Source organism: Crinia signifera, chromosome 5 (genome assembly GCF_055691185.1).
Source record: "Crinia signifera chromosome 5, ASM5569118v1, whole genome shotgun sequence".
In the NCBI taxonomy this organism is placed as follows: domain Eukaryota; kingdom Metazoa; phylum Chordata; class Amphibia; order Anura; family Myobatrachidae; genus Crinia; species Crinia signifera.
This window is the reverse complement of record NC_139221.1, coordinates 46,302,817-46,326,903: the sequence shown is the minus strand read 5'-3', so window position 1 is coordinate 46,326,903 and position 24,087 is coordinate 46,302,817. Positions and strand designations below refer to the sequence as shown.

General features: G+C 42.6%; 1 protein-coding gene across 1 annotated transcript; it reads right to left on the bottom strand.

Moving 5' to 3' along the window:
* Positions 1-2,957: 2,957 nt before the first annotated feature.
* On the bottom strand, positions 2,958-24,070 carry SDCBP (syndecan binding protein). Its single transcript, XM_083187138.1, has 9 exons — positions 23,884-24,070; positions 18,316-18,377; positions 16,178-16,262; positions 14,789-14,889; positions 12,913-13,074; positions 10,372-10,547; positions 6,854-7,025; positions 4,755-4,846; positions 2,958-3,558 (listed from the first exon to the last, which is right to left on the bottom strand). The coding sequence occupies exons 2-9, from the start codon at positions 18,364-18,366 to the stop codon at positions 3,504-3,506; spliced, it is 894 nt and encodes a 297-aa protein (XP_083043264.1). The 5' UTR covers positions 18,367-18,377; positions 23,884-24,070; the 3' UTR covers positions 2,958-3,503.
* Positions 24,071-24,087: the final 17 nt, after the last annotated feature.

The following is a 24,087-nucleotide window of genomic DNA, read 5'->3' as shown; positions in this document are numbered from 1 at the left end:
CAGCGATGGCCTAGCCCAGTGAGAGACCCAAGAGTTCCCTAATCAGCTAATAAAAATAATATAGAACAAATGCTGCTTGGAGCAGCCCAAAGATAACAGCCCAGCTCCAATAGCCAATTAACAACTGGGCTGCCCAATCAAGGTATAGAGCAGGATGAGCATGTGCTGCATGGGGTTTTAGTTTGAAAATCCTGTGTCCCACCCTTTACCCCGCTGTCCCCACGAAATGAGAAAGACGACTTTTAGTACAAAAAGAGAAGATTTTTAAGTGACCTAAAATAAATACTTTCGCAGCATTCAACAGTCTCCTTGCCTCCACCTTGTTGTTAAGGACATTCTAAAGTTGACACTATTGTAGTTGCTCAGTTGTGGCTAATGAATGTTTCAGAGAAGTTTATGTTACTGATCGATCTTAGCACAGGTTGCAGCAGGATAAAAAAAAAAAAAAAAAAAAAAAGACAGATGAATGGGTCCTACACACGTAGCGATAAAGAGCTATTGTCAAAGCCAGGCATTTCCAACGTTGGCCCTCCAGATGTTGTGAAACTACACATCCCAGCATGCTTTGCCACAGTTTTGCTATTAGAGAATGCTAAAACTATTGCAAAGCATGCTGGGATGTGTAGTTTCAAAACATCTGGAGGGCCAACGCTGGACATGCCTGGTCTAAGCGATCTGACCTAATATGACTAGATCGCTTAGAAATTAAACACACTTTGCTCTGTGTGTGTAGGGCCCATATCGATAGTAATGCGGGGCCCCACGGGTCCCTATCTCTGGGAGATGTATTACCAGCCTGCTGAATAAATCCTGTTAGATCGCTTAGGAAGAGACTACACAACGCACGTGTTTTCTGTAGTGGGCGATAGCTATCAGCATTAACTTGCATCACTTAAATCTTGTATGCTTAATCGCTGGCACTCTATGACCGATCTAGATTCGGGGAAGCTCAAGAGGAATCTCGCATGCTAAATCTCTATGTGTGTAGGCCCCATAACCACCAAGTTGTAATTCAAGAGGTGCTTACATAGAGTTTATGGGTTAGATTTAAAAAAAAAAAAAAAAAAAAATCAGTCTAAGATCAATAAAGATCGACTAAAAGTAAATATCTACTAAAATAATATATATATATTTTGGACAATTTTTAATACTGTACATTTGTTAAACACAGGAAGTCCCGCACCAGTTGAATAGGATTATATATATTAATACAGGATCTTTCTCTCTTATATAGAAGTCTAGTAAGATCGCTTACAAAATGCCCCTAAATTGCTACTTTTGTAGGCTCCATTAGGTTTCATTTATAAATCATGGTCATACTTTTTTTACCCTAGCGTATTTACCCAATTTATTTTTCAAGACATCAAATTGCCTTGAAAAAGCAATAAGGTGAAACAATCGTAGAGAAGAGTAGAGACACCCACCAAAGCAAAGCCATCGCAAAGGCACAGCAACTGCCTACACATTTGCAGTGCACACGCAGTTCCTGTGATAAGTCATTGAGTTACTCAATGGCCATGCAGTATAGCAGCCTCAACAGGCATGCGTTCAATGTCCACAAATAGTGCTTGATTGTCAGTCACTGAGTGTGAAGGTAAGTGCTGCAAACAGCGTTACTATTACAGCTATTACTTTGGCATATGTTCAGTGCAACGCACATTCATTACCGATCATTGCTTAATTGCAAAAATATCTGCATAGCGCCCGTCATCCCTACTTTCTTAGAAATCATAATGAAGGTTTAGGTCAGTCGTTCTAAAACAATCAAGGCACCCGAACAGTCCAGGTTTTAGTGATATCCCTGCTTCAGCACAGATTGTATAATAGGACCGACTGAGATAAGTCACCTGTTCCTAAGCATGGATAGCCTCAGAACCTGGACTGGCCACACTTTCGGAACCACTGGTTCATGCAATAAAAATTTTAGAACTGAAAAAGTCTGTTCTATTGTTTGATCAATTTTACAAACACACTGTTTTACTAACAGTGTGTTTGTAAAATGGATCATATAAGGTCTCTTATATGCATCAAAGAACCCTCTATATCAGTGGTTCCCAATCTGTGTGCCGTGGCACCCTGGGGTGCCTCATGAATATTGAAATGGTGCAGGATCAATTTTAATTATATATGGTTAATATAATAGGCAAAACCTGTGCTGATGGCTGCCAATCATAAAACAAAAGTGAATCTCGTCCACATAACTGAACCTAGGTATCACCTATAAAAACCAATCTACTTAATTTCATATTATTTTTCAAAAGAACATATAGTGTAGGGGTGCCTTGAAAAAAAATATCCTCCAACAGCACCCTAACCCTTTCCCCTCCCCCAGTAGCAGCCTAGCCCTAACCAACCCCCCCCCCCCCCCCCCGCACCATGCCACTTAAGCCTAACCCTATGTCTCCCCCACTAGTGCCTAAGCCTAACCTCCCTTTCCTCGGCCACCCTCTAGCTAGTCCCGCATACTTACCGATCGGCTGTCAGTATTCCAGCATCAGGATCCCCATATTTTTGGAGTTTTGGCACCGGTCATGTGATGGCATTCGCGATATCGCCGTCGGTATACACTGAATGCTGGCATCCTGGTCGCTTGGATTGCTGACTGCATCCCAGAGCAACATAGATTAGGGCAGTGATGGCTAAACTTGACACTACAGCTGTTGTTGATCTACACATTCCAGCATGCCCTGCTACAGTTTTACTATTTGGCCATGCTATAAAACTGATGCAGGGCATGCTGGGATGTGTAGTTCAACAACAGCTGGAGTGACAAGGTTAGGCACCATTGGATTAGGGTGTCGGCTAACATGCTGGTATAAGTGTAAGAAATAACAGGTCATGTTACAATTAACAGTCAATATTTGACCAATTAATGTTTTAATACCGGCTTGTACACTGTGCACACATATATAAAACAGTAAGAGGTGTCCTGTGTATATACTACGAATGCAGAAATGGATTGTGCAATGGTTTTAGGACTTTAATTATTTTGTTACGTATTGCATATGTATAGCTGGAAAAAAAAATGGCATGCGAGATAAACATGATCCATACATAGGAAAATAGCTTTCTCCTGGAATATAAAATTACAGCATATTGTCAGACACATTTACTTCTTCCTTAAAAGAATAGTGCATTTTTCTCGCTCAGATTATACAGATGTACATTAAGAAGGTCAGCCAGCTAGAATCAACGTAGAACATTTCACTTGTGGATCTAAGTAGTAATCAAAATATACTTTCCGACTCATCCAGATGTGACTGTAAACAGGTTTTTGATTGACTAAAAAGATGCACATCGTTCTACCTAGTACAGGTACGTTAGCATATACAGTACAGAATTAACTGCAATGATGTCTTGAGGTTTTTATACAATGCCGAGGTTAACATGCATTAGTAAAACGCTCACTCTCAAAGGAGGATACACTGCTGAATGTGTATTGTACAATAGGAAATTCTAGCTCTGCCAAGGCATTAAGTCAGGACACAGCAGAGACGTGTCGCTTAAACCTCAGGAACGGAATGGTCCATCAAGTTCTTCATCACACTGGAAGCCATTCTGTTGGAGGAAACATACATCATTGTAAGGCAGGGCTGGGCAACACCGGCCCTCCAGATGTTAATGAACTACACATCCCAGGATGCTTTGCATTAGTTTTGCTATGTGGCCATGCTGAAACTGATGCGAGGCATTCTGGGATGTGTAGTTCATCAACATCTGGAGGGCCGGTGTTGCCCAGCCCTGTTGTAAGGGAATAGGTAGCAAAGGAACAGCACAAACCTGGACAGATTTTCTATATATAGGGATTATTCTGGTTCACTCGGAAAGGCACAATTACTCTTTAATGGACAAAACCATATGCACTGCAGGTGGGGCTGATGTAACATGTGCAGAGAGAGTTAGATTTGGGTGTTTTATTGTTTCTGTGCAGGGTAAATACTGGCTGCTTTATTTTTACACTACAATATAGATATCAGTTTTAAGTACACCCACCCCCCACCCAAATCTAACTCTCTCTGCACCTGTTACATCAGCCCCACCTGCAGTGCATATGGTTTTGTCCATTAGAGAGTGATTGTGCCTTTCCGAGTGAATCAGAATAACCCCCCATAGTGCATAATTAAACAAGTGGCTTTCCAGCTATTGACTACAATCCCCAGCATGCACTACCAGCCAGTGAATTCAAAATTCATATGAGAATTAGGTGCAAACCGGTAAATTTCAACTAGACTCATCCGGTAATTAACACATTAATGAAGTAGTCTAAAGTTGTGTAGATACTGAGAAGAGAGTAGTTTCTGGCTGAATCACAATGAGATATCAGGCATATCGTTCGGTGTGTACACGTCGTTGCCTGGTTGGCCCTTCTGTGCAGCCGACAAAGTGTTAACGCTAGTGACCTAGTTCTATGGATGGCGCAATACGTAACATCTCTTCCAGTAAAGGTCTCTATGTGATCTGACTAGATTGCTTAAAAAATTACCCAAAATCGCTCCGTGTGTAGGGGCCATAGCGATGTGTGGCCCCCACGGCGCTATCGCCTGTCTAGATTTATAATAAACGCAGTATAAATCTAGTCAGATCGCCAGTGTCATGAGCAATCTAGCATCGCTCAGATCGCCGGTGTACATCGCTCTGTGTGTAGGTCCCATTACATCTATTCATTCTGCATAGTACTGTCACCAGATAAATCATCTAAGTTTGTAGTGAAATAAGCAGACCGACATGGTCAACACGCAGTATATATAACTCACCTCTTCACCATGTGTTCAAAGATATATGATGGCATCACAGTGAGAGTGACGATGTTTGCAGAGCCTGCAAGTATGTCAGCAACCTGGGAATCCTGTAGAAACAAAGCAACACGCTTATACTTTATTTGGAAAGAAATCCAATGCTGGCATTTTACAGACCACCACATATAGGCTCTAAAGCTGTGTACACACTAGATGATATGTCGTCCAATCCAGCATATCTGGAGAACAAAATGTACCAATAAATAGCCTACCCCACTACAATCATATCGGACCATCATATATGAGGACTATACACTGTAACATGAATCCAATAATGTGTTCATTTAGATTAGTGGTAGCCAACTCCAGTCCTCGAGAGCTACCAACAGTTCACATTTTCCAGACAACCTAGCTGCTGCACAGGTGCACTTATTACTCACTAACACATTTTAAAAGACCCACAGGTGGAGATAATTACTTCACTTGTGATTCTGTGAGGAGATATGGAAAACATTAACTGTTGGTAGCTCTCGAGGACTGGAGTTGGCTACCCCAGATTTACATTTTTAATGGTGCCATGAATTTAATTAACATGTACTAAAGTGCCTTCTGTTTACTCATAATGAATAAAACCAAAAGAGGTTGGGGACAAAATACTATACAATTAATGAGAGCCATTAGAGCATTTATTGCTGGATACACAAGAACACGTTATTGTACTCCTCCATATACAAGTTCCATTTCTATAAACAGAAGGTGTCATTCTAGATTCCAGAGTCCCAGAAGTAGGATGTATTGCACAGTGAAAAACATGCTGCTTGCTTGGACTAATTAGGTGCAGGAGTTTTTTGTGAAGAAGGTTAAGGTTATATAGTTCCTAGTGTTGCTGTGATTTTCTTGGGTATTACTGAAAGGGTGAATGGATTGTTAGAATGTATGTTTAGTCTAGTAGTTGAATTGGGCAATACCCCTTTTACACTGAGGAAATTACCGGGTAGAACTGCTTCTCCCGGTAATTTTTGTTTAGTGTGAAAGGGTCGGCAACCCGGGTTGACCCTTATACACTGAAGAAATACCCGTGTAACTCAGCAAATTACCGGGTTGACATTTTTAACCCGGTAATTTGCTGCTCAGTGTGATAGGGGGTCAGACTGCACCCGGCAAAATGACCCGGCTAATTGCCGGGTCGCATGTCTGAAAGAGGTATAAGTGAGGACAGTCAACGATGATATGAAAATGTTGAAATGGGCATAATAATCAGATCATGTAGTCAGTTAGGGATGATATGTTAATATCCTAACGTCAACATTTTCTAATGGTCCAGCAGTGGCTTTCCTGCTCCAGGTAGCTGCATCTTACTGACCCCAGATGTCATGTGATCATCACTGCCAGGTCAGACAGCCAGTCATCTGGTGTTCCAGTATTTCTCACCTATCCCCAACTGAAATGCCCAATCCTACCAGCCCCACCTAACCCATATGTCAACATTAAAACGGTTGACACTGGAGTGTACATTGGCCCTTACTCTGGTTCATTCGCAGCGGCCGTGAATTCACATGGGGACCGATGTTTTGCGTATGCGCAACAGCATTCCTGCGCAGGTTTATTCAGTGAAAAGTCTGTTCACTGGGTTCACACACCCAGCCTTGCGAGCGGGGGGTGGAGAGGGGCATGGGGATGCCGGCCTGGGCTATTAGCATGGACCATCCTTACGTGTCATTCACCATCATTTAATGTTCGGCGACCATCGAAAGATGGGGGAGGTTCCCACTGGCATGTGAATGGATGTTCGTGTAAGGCGGGGTTAGGGTGATTTGCAAGGATGCGAATTTGCATCCGATTGAGTCAACCAGAATAAGGGCCATTATGCAAGTTGACATGGTCACAATTGAACTTTAGTGTACATCCTATTTAGTTAGTATGTTTTAGGTTAGCACCAGTGTTTATGGATTACAGCTGTTCTCAGTGTTCTCACCAATGGAGTATAAATGTGTTGGTGCTTCTCAATAATTAAATCTTACATTTAAAATTGTGGTCATTTGTACACACATCTGACATTTCTGAGCTGTTCCTTTACACCGTTTAGGGTCAGGTGTATAAACGCAGTTCTGTCATACCTTTATTCCAATGACGTTCTGTCCATTGATTTCACAGAGGTTGTGCTCTGTGAGAAGTCCGTTTCTGGCAGCAGAGCTGTCCTTGACAATGGACGTTATTTTGCCATTTTTGAAAACGAAACCAACATGGCCGCTGCTGTCTTTGTGCAATGTGATTGTGCGCTCAAATGGCCTGGGAGTAAAAAAAAAAAAAAAAAAAAAAAAAAAGTGGTATATTAAATATCCAAAAATGAAAAGACCATAGCAACCAGAGTCGGTTTATCATTTTCAAGGAAGCAATAAACGATCAAATTTCATATGGGCAACATCACCGCTTTTCATTTTTAGAAGCTTTAGTACATTTAGAATTTTTCACATCTGTTAATTATTTATAAAAATACATTAAAAAAAATCTAATTATATGAATAAATAATGGTATAATTGACCAGACGTAGAAGTGATAGAAGTTGACGGCGATAACACCGCGGACAATCAGTCACTGTGACAAGGTTGTTATTTTGTGTACTTTGTTAATAAATATACTTTAAGACAGGGATGGGGAACCTTTGGCCCTCCAGCTGTAGTTAAACTACACATCCCAGCATGCCCTGCAAAAGGTTTAGCATGGCTAAACAGCACAACTGTAGCAGGGCATGCTGGTATGTGTAGTTCAAAAATAGCTGCAGTGCCAAAGGTTCCCATGCCTGCTTTAAGACTTTGTAGTGTAGATAAAAGTCAGAAACCTTGTTTAGTGAAAATCACATTTTGGGCTGGATCTAGGGTGGCCAATCCCGGGATCGGGATCGGCGGGATCCCGGGATTTGGCCCCAAAAATTCCGGGATTTCAAGTGCTCAGACGCTGCACAGCATTAGACTGCGATACTTCAATCCCGGGATTTCGGGATTAGACTGCGCATGCGCAGTCTAATGCTGGGCAGTGTCTGAGTACTCGCTCAGACGCTGCCTGGCTGTTCCCGAATCCCGGCGTGCGGCCTGTGTAGCTTGACAGTAGAGGTCACGCTGCGCAGGCCACACCACTCACTCTGATGCAGCCCCTTCTGTGCCCACGCCCTCCCACTCTCCTCTGAACGCCCGCCCGCCTCCTTTCCGGGCTGCGTCTTCTCCGGCTGCTGTACTGTCTGCTAAGGAGGAGGTGCACAAACCTGGAGGCACCGTGCACCTCAGAACCCACTCCACTCCCGGTCGCCCGCTAATGTAAGTAAATGTGCAGGTCGGCCGGTGTGGGGGTGGGTATGGGACACCCCTGACACAAATAGGGATGCCAATCCCGGGATCGGCATCCCTAGCTGTATCCGATTATCTTCTGTAAATTACCTAAACTAGTGGATCCTCCAAGGGCTATCCAATTAGCACCATAAGCAGGCAAATAGTAGGGAATTTTGCTCAGTCACACAAAGCAGCATCCCTGATAAGCAAGCCTAGGAACCCATTTTTCATACAATAACACATAAGTCCAGGAACGTATCCCGAATCCCATGTATTATCATCCGATAATGGGTCATTTGCCAAACGGTAATACCAAGCTATCATTGAATAGTACAGACAGTTTTTTCTGAGTGGTAAATGACCTCATGTAATAGGATACCGGCCTTTGAATAAATTAATAAATTGTGACCGAGCAAGAAGGTGTTATATCTTGCATTCCCTTAATGGGGCAATTTCAGGGCAGTAATGAAGTTAGATCACTTAGAAAATGCCCCTATATTGCTTCGTGTGTAGGGGCCATAGCAGTAGCGATGCACGGCCGCGTGCGTCTCTATTGCCCGGCTATTGAAATCCAGCATGCTGGATAAATATACCCAATTGCCGGTCAGGGCCAGTGTGCTCACCGGAGAACACTGGCACTGACAGATCGCTGGCACATCGCGCCGAACGCTTAGCAAATCTCCCAGTGTAAATGTTTTCCCAAGCATTATCTAAAAACCATCTTTGTGCTAGTACAATTTACAAGTGAGCCCCATTATTGGCAAATTTACATTTGTGATGCAATTGTTCTCAATTAAACAAGATCTGGACGGTAATCATCTATAGATATGCCTAGTGTCTGTGTGTCTAGGAAACACTGCCATCTGTTGGCAGTGAGTGAAACTACATCTTTCTCTCACACATGAACACACACAGGGGCAAGTGTTTGTGCACATTTGTACAAGGTAGCAGACTAGCTTTCCAAGCATCAGCTTCCAGTGGGCTTAATAGTGACCAACGTGTTTTCTCCATGCAGTTTTTATGTGAGAATGTCTAGACACGCGCACTTTGAAATGGCACAGTTCTCACACCCTAGTGCAGCATAGAAACATAGAATTTGATGGCAGATAAGAACACATGGCCCATCTAGTCTGCCCTTTTTTTAAACATGTTACCTCAAATCATATTTGATCCTTATTTTTTGTAAGGATACCAATATGCCTATCCCAAGCATGTTTAAATTCTACTACTGTATTTGCCTCTACCACCTCTGATGGTAGGCTATTCCACTTATCCACTACTCTTTCTGTGAAGTAATTCTTCCTCACATTTCCCCTGAATCTTCCTCCCTCTAGTTTCAGTGCATGTCCTCGTGTTCTGCTGCTCCTTTTCCTGTGAAGAATGTCTCCCACCTGTACCTTGTTAAAACCCTTGATATATTTGAAAGTTTCTATTATGCCCCCCCTTTCCCTTCTCTGCTCTAAAGTATACATATTAAGATCTTTTAGTCTTTCCTGGTACGTTTTTTGATGTAGGCCCTGCACCATTTTAGTTGCTCTTCTTTGTACAGCCTCTAATGTATTTATATCCTTCTGGAGATATGGCCTCCAGAACTGAACACAATACTCTAGGTGAGGTCGTACCAATGACCTATACAGTGGCATTATTACTTATTTCTTTCTACTGCTGATATCTCTCCCTATGCAACCAAGCATCTGACTTGCCTTCTTCATTGCTTTGTTACATTGCCTACCTGCTTTTAAGTCCCCTGAAATAGTGACACCTAGATCCCTCTCTTCCTCAGTAGTTTCCATTATAGTGCCATTTAAACTATATTGAGTCTTTGTATTTCTGAGACCCAAGTGCATGATTTTGCATTTTTTGGCATTAAACTGTAGTAGCCATGCTCTTGACCATTCCTCTAATCTACCTAGATCCTCACTCATTTGTTTTACCCCTCCTGGTGTGTCTACCCTGTTGCATACCTTTGTGTCATCTGCAAAAAGGCACATTTTACCCTCAATTCCATTTGCAATATCACCAATAAATATATTAAAAAGAACCGGTCCAAGTACAGATCCCTGGGGTACTCCACTTGTAACCTTTCCCTCCTTTGACTGTACTCCGTTTACTACAACTCTCTGTTTTCTGTCCTGCAACCACGCTCTTATCCATTCAACTATCTTAGAATCCAATCCCAAGCTTTCAATTTATTTAACAGTCTGCGATGTGAGACAGTGTCAAAAGCTTTACTAAAGTCTAGATAAGCTACATTTACAGCCCCAGCATGCTTACAGATGTTAAATATATGGTAACAAGTTTACTGTACCGACCTGTCTCTAACGACCATAGAGATTTTGTCTCCTGCAGCTTGCTTGAGAAATTTATGAGACTTGTCGGAGCTCCAGCCGGCACAGTTCTCGCCGTTGATCTGCAGAACTTGGTCTCCAAATTTTAGACCAACCAAAGAGGATGGAGAGTTGACTTGTACCAGCTGCACGAACATACCCTAAAAATAAAACATGATAGACCGTGTGCAGGTAAGCAACTTTGCTTCAAATTACAGAAAGAACATGATTTGTTCAACCAAACTAAGGGGAGGGGGGGGGATTCAATTGCTGAAGAAAAATGCAAATAGCCATTGCTGCTACATTTAAATGCTGGCAACAGTCCTTCTACCCTAGAAAACACTTGTGCAGCAAGAAATCACAGATTCGGCCACGGAAATCCTTTGCCGGCAATTGTATTTTCCTCTTAATGTGATAAATCACAATACATATCAAAAAACATAATCTAAGATTCAGAGGAGAAATTGGCCAGTCTTGTAAGTACATACAAGTCTCAGACTAGTGAGTGGCACGGAAACAGCATAGCAAAGACATTTTTAATACAATTTTAGTTCTAGAGAGATGCTTCCAACACAGCGGAGACCCTCTCCATTCAAAATGTGGAAAAAATGAGAAGCCCCCATTTCTAAAAACTGAACAAAATTGGAAAATGGATTGTGCGATGGGAGATTCATTTGAAACTAAGGAGGGTATTTAATCCTGGAAATCCTGACAGTCGGAATCCCGGCCATTTCCGACAGCACATTGACTGTAGGTATTCAATGTACTGACTTTTGAGTGTCAGAAAGTCTGTGAATTTACAGAAACGGACGCAGATTGTCGTAAAACAGCCGTGAATTCGACAATCAACGGCTGGATCCGACAAAACAGATCTCAAGGTGCCCATACACAGTACAATTACTGGGTGCAATGGGATGCACGCTCCCGTCACACATCTCATCGCACAGCTCAAAAAGTATGTGCTGCACTTACTTTTTGTACTAGATCTCATCTCATTGCAAAACCTATGCGATGCGATCTAGTCAAAATTGTATACAATAAATGTACCATGTATGGGCACCTGCACTTTAACCCCTTGAGTGGTGGGTTTTGCTGGGGCAGGACAAACCTATTAGGGCAGGTTTGTCCTGCCCCAGCAAAACCCACCACTTAAAGTTGCAAGCCCCCCCTCACCTCCGCTCCGGCGTTAGTACACCGGAGCTTCCCTGCAGTGCTGCCGCTGTCCCCCCTACCTAAGCCGCCTGTCACATTCAGCAGTGACGTCGGCAGCAGGCTGGGGGATGTTCGCGGCGGCTCGGGAGGACTCGGGTGCCTGAGCGCCCCCGAGTCCCCCCCGACCATACCCGAGCCTGCTGCCGACGTCACTGTAAAATGAGTGACGGCTGGCTAGCTAACAGGCGGGTCAACAGAGCTCCGGCGTACCGATCGCCGGAGCGAAGGTGACAGGGGAAGGGAGACTGGAAGGGTGTGGGTTGGGGGCTCTAGAGGTGCTGCGCCAGTGGTGCACACCTGGACACCACTGGCGCACACCTTTTCTATATTAGTGATATGCCCGGAAATCTTCCAGGACAGCCCGTTACGGCAGCTTTTCCGGGCATACCACTCAGGGGTTTAAAAAAAATAAGTCAGATCTAACAGCCTTCAATGCTGTCGGTAATGGCAGCAACAAATAGGTGAGTGCTGATATTTCCCGTCTGGAAATATTGGCAAAGATTGAAAACCCCCTAAGTCGTAAATTAAGCCAACTTTTTCATGTAATTCATGTAAAGGGGTTTGACAAGTAAATAGGATAGGCTATCAGTACCACCGATATGCAAAAGGCCAATGAGGATAGGAGAGGTTAAAAAAAAAAAAAAAGGGGGGGGAGGAACAGTATTTGCATGTATTTGTTGGGTTACCAACCAATTAGGCAAATAATGGAGAAGCGCAGTAAAGAAAATTAATTCCTCTGTTAGTTTTAGGTCTATATAATGTCACCAAACCTATAGGTGCCAGTTTATTATTCCCGATACAAAACAAACGGTACTTGTGTAGTTTCACGGCGCCAGCATGGCGCCGTGCGTCTGAGTCCCCTTGCGGGCTCGGTGGCTCGCTACGCTCGCCACGCTATTTAAAATCAACTCCATGCCAACATGGATAGTGGAGGTATGAACTATCCATGTTGGCATGGAGTGAAGTTACTTTTTTGGACATATTTCGTGGCGACTGTACTCCCGGAAGTAGCACGGCGCCATGCTGGCGCCGTGAAACTACACAAGTACCAAACAAACAAGCAACCGAGATAGAATCCCTATGCAACAAATACATATGAAGCACCTGAATGGATAAAGTAGACCATTCAAGTCAGTAATGCAGGGCATTCTTATTGAGCTATGGATTAAGAATACATGAATAAAATATACAAATTACTTTGAGAGCAAAACAGAAATCGATGTTAACTCTGATGTTCTTTGTGCCCATGAAGTATAGATGTGCAATTACATGAGTTTTTTTTTTTTTTAATGAGATTAAACAAAACAAACTTACATTGTCAATAGACTTAAGGCGGAGGCCAATTTTTCCATCCTGATCTTTACACAGTATCACTTCACGGACTCCTTGTTTTATTTCTGCTCTGCGGATTCCAAGATCACTCCCACTTATTGGTGCTACCATATTATTTATGGCTGATGGTCTTGCTACCTGGAGCTTGAGAAGTACAGAGATTTGCCCAGTGTTATTGGAATATAAAACCAGTGCAACAAAACATTTCAGATCATTAAGCAGAAAGTCATTATGGCTGATCAGCGGTTTTGTCCTAGCCACCCACCCCTGACACAGATCTAATGCTTACTTATCGGTGGACACAATTGTGGCAAAGGTCACTTAAAGCGCGTCACATGACTCTTCTGACGGACAATGACTAATATGGATTTAAATAGCAGAAGTGTCACTGTAAAGAGCCATGTCAGTAACAGCAGAAGATCCCTGAATCCTACACAATCTCATTTTAATGCCATAATCAAACTATGCCGTCATTAATGGCAGAATTAAATAGGTGAGTGCCATCCCCCCCCCCCCCCCCCCCCCCATGCACTTTGGCTGTAACTGGATGCCCCAGTGGGTTCCAAGTATGTTTGAACTATAACTGCATACCCGTTACTGCGGGAACGTCCCGGTTTTTGAGGACGTTCTCGTGTACCGCTGCAGGGGGCAGTTGCAGTGGCAAAAACGGGTAAAAGTATAGACTATGCCCCTTTTACTAGGCCACGCCCTTACAATTTCCAGCGTGCATCTGACCGTCCCTCCTTCTTCTGGATGAAAGTTGGGAGGTATGTAAATGTAATTTAATAGACCATCTGTAGAAGATCTGCTAATAATATACACAAATATGTAAAGATATTAAGAACTTATTACAACTGATATTCCAGGGAAAAAAAGAAAATAGTATTAGGAAACAATATCTCCTACTCTACACAGCAAAGGAACTGGAATAGTAACTATTTCAAGGTCTATTTGTTACATTAGCGCTTTCATATAAAAGGAAAGTGGTGTTTTAGACATATTAAAGCTATATGGAGGGAAGTACTCCGACCAATCACAGTGAAGTTAACAGCAGCACCGAAAGCACTAGAATACAAAGATAGGTTAACCAGGCTGAATATGTTTTCACTAAAGAAACGGAGGTTGAGAGGTGATATGATTAGTATGTTCAGATACAGGATTGGGAATCATATGGAACTGGGAGATGATTTGGTCACTAACAGGCCTATACTTAGGACACATGGGTATGTACTGAGGCTAAAGGAAAAGCAATTCCGTACTGAATTAAGAAGAGGATTCTTCACCATTAGAGCAGTAGAATTCTGGGACTAATTGCCGGTGGGGGTGGTTACAGCGACTACTGTTAATGAATTGAAATCAAAACTGGATACATTTTTGGCCACTAAGGAAATCCTATAGATAGGACTTACTCAAGTCAGTAGTTACAAGTTAGATAGGTTGAACTGGATGGACTAACGTCTTTTTTCAGCATTAACTACTATGTATGTATGTTACACATAAAACATTAATATTCACTTGTGACGGGTTCCCAAATAACCTGATCACATGGAACGATGAAAGGGATCAACTCCCCCACTCTCACAGTTCTACCCGCCATTACAACCACACAGCACGCAACCTTATTAACCTCACTGCAGGTCACATGCAGGGGCGGATTTAGGGATGAGGGCACCCCTAGGCACAACAATAATGTCCCCCCCACCTACCTGTCTTATTTTTATTGATTACTTATAAGCCCTCATTTGATAATCAAGTGCCACCCCCAAACATGTGCCGCCCCTAGGCACGTGCCTAATGGGAAATTCGGCTCTTGTCACATGGTCTATAAAGCACACATCCCAGACAAAGATATACGTACCCCCTGTGTAGGCACCATGGACATATTCTTGTGTATTTCATTTTCACTGAGATTTAAGCCCATGTACTGAGCAAGCTCCGGATACAGCTTAGGGTATAAACCTGGACCAAGAAAAAAAAATGTAGAAAACAACAAAATACATCCATCACAAGACTGGTCATTTCTGTATGTGCTCTATAATCCAAGAACTTTAATATTTACAGAACAAACATTCATGAAGTACTGAAACAGAACGATCACCAATGTCCAGCTTCTGTTTCAACTCACAGCAATACATAAGCACAATGCAAAGACTTTTTTTCTATGCAGAGTGAATACTGTCTGCTTTAGGTTCGGCAGCTTTCTTTTTGCACTGCAAATACAGATCTCCGGGCCCATCTACAGTACAGCACGGTTTTACCCAGTTTCTTTTTTCTCTTTACTTACGATTAGGGGCACAGCTGGATGTTGAGCTGCATATATTCATCCAACTGGAATTGCCTACCACCTGCTTTGATACCCTGACACCATCCTGAAGTCACAGAGCACCACAAAGAATTGGTAATTGCTTCATTTACGGGATATCCAGCTTTGTCCATAATTACACAAGTGGAGTGCCATCAGGACACTAGAGCTCGTGAAATCATAGAGCACCCTGGGAACTTTGGAGACAACTCTACACGATTTGAGACAACAGCCATATCCCTAGTTGCCCCAAGTTAGTGGATCAGCATGGAATGGTAATATAAATTCTACCTCACATACAGTTGGTATCTTTCTTTTTTCTATTGCGATATATAGGGGAGTGACTACCCCTTGCCAGCTGCTGATAATTGTGCAACACACACACACTTTTTCTTGTTTTTATTTGCGGGTGCCTGGTACGAAGGCAGGGTGGGCGGCTGACTTCAGCCACCCACCTGCGTACCCATGGGAACGCCTATAAAACGCTGTTACCGCCCCTCCCCTCTGCGAATTGCCCAGCGAGTGAACAACTCTGGTATGATTGCTCACCACCTCCCCAAATTAGGCATAATAGATTATGCAGTATCAGGAATAGTCAGACACAAGTTTGCATTACAACATCCTGATGATACTAGACTTTTAGCAGCACTGACCAATCAGTGAATACATCTATGACAGTGGTTCTTAACCTCGGTCCTCAAGGACCCCCAACAGTGCACGTTTTCCAGGTCAACTGGAAAAACTCATTATTCACTGACACATTTTAAAAGAACCACAGGAGGAGCAAATTATTTCACCTGTGATTCTGTGTGGAGACCTGAAAAACGTGCACTGTTGGGGGTCCCTGAGGACCGGGGTCGAGAACCACTGATCTAAGAAAACCCTGGCTCTGACAGATATAACATGGACAATTTGGTTTAATTTGGAAATAAAACGAGTCCTTACCTCCATGTTGATCTGCAGATAAAGGCGCAGAAGCTTCAGATAAAATTGCTGGATTAGCTGGGTTTGTTGCAAACGCAGTCTGAGCCTGTCACACAAATGACAGCAATATAATACATAACTATAACGTGCCCATTGTAAGGCAGAAATTTAGGATACAAAATCATGGCTCCCCGCCATATGTGCCTTTACCATCTGGTTTGATAGGACAAGGTTACAGATTAGAGAACACAATTTGTCCTTTTAGGAGATTTGTGATTTCACATTTATATACAGGGAAAATACTTTTTACATGAAACATTAATCTAAGATTGTGGGGGTGCACTCAGTACTGGACAATGTGAGTAAGACGAGTGGGAGTAAGGCTACATTCCGGAACAATGTGAGAAGGTTCCTTCTATGTGGGATGAGTGTTTACCAGACAGAAGTGCACCTGATCAGCAACACAGGGAGGTAACAGCAGTGGGAATGGTCCTGGTCAGTCACTTCAGAATCTCTGCCGACAAGGCCGTACATTACTAATGCACAAGCAATTGATCTAATGGAGTCTAAAATGGGCATATATACCATAAACTAATGGGTCAATTTACTAATCCCTGTGGATGACAGGAACACATGCAGTCTCTGTATGCGTTCATAAAGATCAGAGTTATGCCAAGTCTGACACTGGCTTCCTTCCAGCTCTCTCGCATAATACACAGGCTATTTTTATGGTTCTGTTTCCTTGTAACTTGTGTGTATGGTGAGATATGAATGTTTAACCCTTCGAGTGCCAATATTGCTGTATGAGATCCTCAAAACATCAGTTAAAAATGCCAGTGCCGCTCACAGCTCGGCTGTATTTGTATTTATTTATACTAAAAGAACAGTCGCTGTGAGTGACGCTGGCATTTTTGGCCGATATTTTGAGGGTCTCTTACAGCAGCGTTGGCACTCAAAGTGGGGAACTCAATCACGGGTCCTGACCGTCAGGGCCCTGGGTCATTTTTGGTCCGCTCCCCTGTTTATCGGCAGGTGGGATTCAATGTCGGCGAAAAGGGGGTGTTTCTGCATAAACAGCCACAGATTGTCGAGATCCGGCCGTGATCTCGACAATCTACAGCTGTTTTCGGCAAAACGGGCCAGACTGTCGGGTCCGTTCTGAGGAGATGCCACTTCAATGCCGTTGGAAAGACAGCATTGAATAGGCACCCGCCACTTATTTCCCCCATCGGAAATAGCGGCAGGGATTGAATACCCCATGCAATCCAGAACATTAAAAACTGAAAAGCTGGAATGTAATCTGCCGCAGTTTAAGAATTGCCGATCTGTGTGCTCCGACGGCTGTGCAGGGAGTCAAGTATAGGGGAAATCTCGCGAGAGGTCGGTAGCTCTCGTGAGATTTCCCCTGTACTTGCCTCCCTCCGCAGCCGTCGGGCCGGACAGACCAGCTGCGGTGGCCGTATACGGCTCGCGGGCTGGAGGTTCCCCACCGCTGCTCTACACTATTCAAGAGGGCATTTAGTTAAATTCTCCCCATGGAGCCCTATACGTTTGTAGCAGTGGTCCTGGCTGTGAGAATCTTAACACATATACAAGAATTTTAGTGTTAAAAAAGGGAACCTATCAGAGGGATAAAGGATACTTTATACAGACGTTGCACCCCAAAGTGAAAGCTAGTATCCAAATCACTTTTAATGCTACCAAATAACAATGGAAAATTCTTTCAAGGATTTTAAAGCATAATAAAACCAACTATATAAATTAGCCCCTCGATTACCACCGATATCATAGATCCATCTTTTAGGGTGGGACTTAATGAAGTCAGAGTTTGGCAGCCGTGCGGGATGCCGGCCTACCTCAGACATTTTTTTTAATGGCGCAATCATTTACAAGGAAAAACATGTCTTATAAAAGGATTGCCACTTTATAAAAAAAATCTAAAGGTGCCCGTACTCGGTACAAATATTGTATACAATATCTCATATCCCTGCATAGGTTTTTGTGATGGAATGAGAGGAGATGAGATCTAGTGCAAGAAATATGTGCAGTTCATCTGGAATCCGGCCCTTAAAAAGCCATAACTGATTTATTTTTGCAACTTAAAAATCTCTCCAATCGGATTTAATGAATGCAAATAAATGTGGTGCTATTTAACTAACCTGGATGACCTTGTCAACTTTCAGGTCTTCGAGAGATGGATACAAAGACATTGTAAGTGCTCCTGTTTAAAAAAAAAAAAAAAAAAACATTCAGACGACTATTATTAGAAAGTGCGATCTGTATATGCAAAGGCTCCCAACAGTACCATAAATCAATATCGTTTACAAAAATAACACTGATCAATTAAAAAAAAAAATCTTTTTAAAGAGGATTCGTATGAGGTCCACTTACATAAAAGCAAGTCACCAAATATATTTATAATCAAATTGAAACATAATTGAAGTATATTCAGTATGCAAACATGAGTTATTATATGTACAGTTTGTAGTAAATTCCTTTACAACAAATGTATCAATCTTGGGAAATTTGTAAAAAGCAGCAAGATTAGTGAGTCAGGTGATCGCAGGCAGATGACAGTCATATGATACTCATTAGCAAAGTCCATCACATTGCGTCACAGCTATTACCCAAATGTGGGAATTCTCCGCCACTTCTTACAACCAAAGAATGTAACGTGTCTATTATGGAATCACTGTACTCCAAATGACTTGTATTTTTTTACTTTTCTCTTTGAGGCCTTTTAAACATTGTATACGCCCAGTCCAGGATTCCAGCTTTTGTGGCAGATTATATTACATCACGCACATATTCTACACTAGCCGCTGTACCCGGCTCCGTTCAAGCACCCTTTTACCAGCAGCACTGTAATTCTCCTAAGCATTATGAAACTGAAGCCATGGAGTACCAACGTTGCTGTGAGATCCTCAAAATATCTGCTAAAAAAGACAGCGAAAAAACAGCAGTGCCTCAACAGTGGTGAAAACTGCTTTGAAGTTCAATGGTTTCAAAGTGTATTACATTCAGACAAACACCCCCAAAAAAAGATAACTTGGGGGGGATTGTCTGAATGTAAAAAACGTTGAAAGTGGCGGCCATTTTTGCTCCGTTCAGGGCACCCATTAGCCATGGGAGAGACCATTCTTCTCGCTACATCTTGAGGTGGTGAGTAGAAATGTCCAAGAAGTCTGTGCTTTAGGCACCCAAATTACAGTTTACCTAACCAGGGCTAAAACGGGATTAGATGCTATTTGCTGCTAAAAAGTAATGGGTGCTCAATCAGAGTAACAGCTAAATTGCTATGATGGGCATCCATAAAAACATTTAAATTGCCCCCTACCTTTCTTCAGCCAGTTATTCATTATTTAATTATTGGCTGGATCCTCAGATCATCACCGGAGTGGACCAGTAAGTGCCACTACCAATTCTTCCAATATACCTGGCTGATGCAAGGATCGGTTGACTGCATCGGGCAGCGTATATGCTGCAATCGAAGACCACCTGATATATCCCCTGTTCCTACACATAGGAGGAACAGGGAAAGGAAGTCAGAAATTGCATGCCTTACACTCATATATTTCTGTATGACTACAATATCAGGTGGTGTCAGCCTGACAGGCATCTTATCGGACACTGTATACCCAGCATGAATACACCAGTATACTGTTTCTCCACGCTGCACAGATAAGGAAACAATGTGATCCGTTATTATCATCTTGCATTCAATTACTCAGGAAATACCAATTGCTTCATAGGGTTGATTATTGCTCAAACTCCTAACACTCAGATGTATTTACTGGGATTTATTTACGAAGATGGGAGTTGAATTGAAGATGTGGTGTTGCCATGGGCAACCAATCAGAATCTACCTTAATTATTTAGCACATTCTAGAAGATAATAGAAATATTCTGTTTGGTTGCCAATAGCAACATGCCATCTTCAATACAACTCCTCTTAGTAAATAAACCCCACTATCAGATTAAGCACAGGTAGCTCAATCATCCATTATTAATCTGCGGATTGCAAGACAATCCATCTTTCATTATACTTCTTACAAGATGGCACTACCCCTTTTTTTTAGTTTCTGGTCAAACACTGAATACGGCGAGGGGGTTTGACAGCGAGGATGGCTTGTTTTCGGTGGGGAAAAGCCATCTTCACCATTAAAAACCCCCTCGCCAGCCATACCGAATGCCGCCCTATTTCATCAGGGGTTGCCCGCAGTAAATTAGAATGCAGGCTCAATGCAGATATATCTACCAAGCACCTATTAAAGAGTGGACATTAAATGTCAGAAATATATTAAATGGTTGTCTACTTTTCCACTTTTGGCATCCCCATTATCCCTGCTGTGTGATACACTGGAACCCCAATGTCTACCTAGTGTTCATTTTAGCACCCGCCATCTTTGAAAATCCATGCAGTTCTTCTTCCCTGCCTGCGGTGTCACTGTCTGCTTTAGTGATTCTAGCACAGTGTGGTCTGTATATCAGCACTGATATGCAAACCAGACCTGTGCTAGAAACACCACAGCAGACAGCGACACCCCAGGCAGGGAAGAGGAACTGCATGGGGTTTCAAAGATGGCGGGTGCTAGAATGAATGCTATCTACTTGTATGAGAAGCCTGTGTAGACTGTTTTACAGGATGAGATTGCTACCTCAACAATTCCCTCAATGTATGTAGCAAATGGCTCACCTGCTTGCAAAGAACACACAGCCAATTGTATACCTCATAAGATGGACAATTATACAATTGTGTGGGCAAATATGTCCAGGTATGTGATAGGTCAGGGATGGAAAATTATAAACATCTGGTTATCTAGAAGAAGCATTCTGGCAATCGTCTCTCTTTTGTAACACAGACTGATCCGTCACGTCACTGTTTGACATGGGACGCAGAAATATTTCATTACAGACCACAGTCTGCAGTGAAACACTGTTATGATGCCCTCCCTTCCCCCATACATCACATGTGGTTTCCTTAACACAGGACATTGACATCACTTCCCTCACAGACCACTAGAGTTATGGAAAGCTGCAAAACAAGAATATTCTCTCACTACACAGTGCGAGTACACAGCAAGGAATGACACATTGCACAGAAATAAAACATTTTAGAAAGGGGAAAACCCTTTGATTATATTTTCTTAGTGGCTAGGAGGGAAGTGTAGTCAGTCAAGGATTATAATAAATATACTTTCATCTTATGAATACAGATCTAATTAGAGCCACAGATAGGTAGCTGGTTCAGAATCAAGCAACATTAGCCACTGTGCCACCCAAACCTTAGGTAGAAACTCAAAATATTTGTATATTTGGTAATTCTCTCAAATAAAAATTGAACAAAAATATTATACACAAGTTTTTACTTCAATAAAACCGAAGGGATTAGAAATTACAAAATTAGACTTGCAATTTGGTGGCACTGCTATGCTATTACTGGTGCCTGTCCATCGTTTCCCTCCTATATCCCTATAGATTGTAAGCTTGCAGCAGGGCCCTCCTACCTCCAAGTCTGTCTGTTGTAACCCATGGTCATGGTCTACAATTGTAAAGCGAAACGAAATCTACTGCGCTAGATAATAAACTTTAAATAAATAAAATGTAAAAAGAAAAGTCTTTACACCCCTTACATCAACTTCTTTGTAGTATTTACTCAAATATGTCTGTACACATACTGTATCGCCTTCACAGTACAACTCCATTCCAGGATCATAAAGTCAATTCAAAACATAGTATGCATCCAAATGTGCTTTGTGTTTATTCTAGGATCGGCAAATATTATTAGTACTACACTCACTAAAGTGCTCCATTATCCACATGCCAATGCACCGCTACAGGAAACAAGAAACGAAACTGGCAGCACTGGTCAAAGCTCAGCCTGGTCATGGAGTCACGGCTAGAAGTAATGGATACAATAAATGTATAAACTAAAGCATTAGGTCTCAAAGGGTCACACAAAAACATGCAGCACTTTATACAGATGCCTTGTAACATTATAGGCCATCATTGTAAAGCGCAAAGAAATAAGCTAGAGCTTGCTACAGAAACATGTAATACAATTTAGCTTCACTTAAAACAAAGGGGATATCCAATTACCAGCTATCATTGATCGCAGGTAATTGCTTCACGATGTGGGGCCTATCCTCTTAGCACCAATAAAATGGCACAAGCCACGGCTTCCCCCAGGTAGGGGAAGCAAAATCCCTCATAAGAGCTTGCTTTTTATTGTTGCAGCAGTAAAAACACACACATTTTAACAGGTGTTCTAATTGGATTGCCCCTTCAAAAATATAGGCACAGCACCAACAATCCGGCACCCTTGGTTTCAGGAAATTCCAGATTATCAGTGGCATCCACAGTAGCACTACCCTGGAGTCCACCTGTAGCCAAACACCCTCCCTGCAGCACTTTCACACCCCGTGGAATAAGTGAGCCCTCCCGCTATGGACTAATGCTGGATACACACTAGCCAATATTCTCCATGATTGATATCAGCAGTGTCTTCCCTTGAACTCCCAGGCAAACAATATAGGTCATACACACTGGGCGATATCGTTCAGAGACTTCATTCTGTCCCCACTCCATACATGCAGTCGTTAACGATAGTCAAAATTGAGCTGCATGTTCGGACAATGGAGAAAATAGTTAATGGCCTGTGGGATTGCACATCGATCATTAACAATATTGCAAATAATATCGATCAGAAGGACCAAAGTGAACGATATTGTTTGTAATATTGCTTAGTGTGTACACCAGCTTTATCCCTCCTGCAGCCTAATTCTCCACTCACACTCTTACTTCACCATCACCTGATGTGTCCGGATTAAAAGAGGTGCTGAACCATCATGTGCAGCTAAAAAAATAAAATAAAAAATAAAAAAAACTTATGCATTATCCTAACAGCACTGAGGTCACAAGTTCAATTCCTAGTTATGCCCGATCTGTTTGGAGTTTGTACATGCTCCACCATGGCTGGGTCAATTGCAGGTGCTCTGCTATAGCCATATGTTAAAGACATACTGGCAGGTGAATTGGATCGAGACATACTGGCAGATGAATTGGACTTTAGACTGTAAGCTCTGTTGGACCAGGTATTTATTTATTAAGCGCATACATATTACGCAGAGCTTTACAGAGTATAGTTGAACATTCACAGAAGTCCCTGCCCCAGTGGAGCTTACAATCTATGTTCCCTAACACATGTACACGCGCACAGACATTCTAGGGTTAATTTGTTGGGAGCCAATTAGCCTACCAGCATATTTTTGGATTGTGGACCCGGAATGTCCAGCATTCTGGGTCCAGTTTTTACTTAGACCCCATTGGACCAGGGACCCAAATGAAAGCCATATTCCCAGGTAAATCAGAATGGCTACATATGTTGTTGTTGTTGTTGTTGTTGTTGTTGTTATTATTATTATTATTATTATTATTATTATTATTATTATAGATACTATAAATACACAAGCAGCAGAAGTGAGGGGGAGTCTGAGAACAGAAACAGGCAGGAATGTCAATGTTACATTTTGGCAGCTGCCTGCAGAAGCCCTGATCTGTGTTGGGAGGGGAGGCAGAAATGAATAGGAATGCCTATGGGGACATGGGGGGTATCGGGATAACTAGGGGCCTAACCCCAGTACATTGGAGGATAAGAGGCTGTGAAGGCGCACAGAGCACCCCAGGGCAGCCATAGAGAGGGACAGCAGCGCCGCAGGGACACATACCTCGCAGGACAGGTAATGGCAGCACCGTTACTTCTGGTAGGAATGGCCGCACGACGCCTGGATGATGAGGAGGAGTCGGCTACTGCTGGCTGGGGATGAGGACACTGTGTATGTAACTGCTGGAAGACAAAGCGAGAGCCGGGGCGGTCCTGGGGAAGGGAAGTGCACACGTCACTCAGAGCACGGACTACTCGTGACTGTACC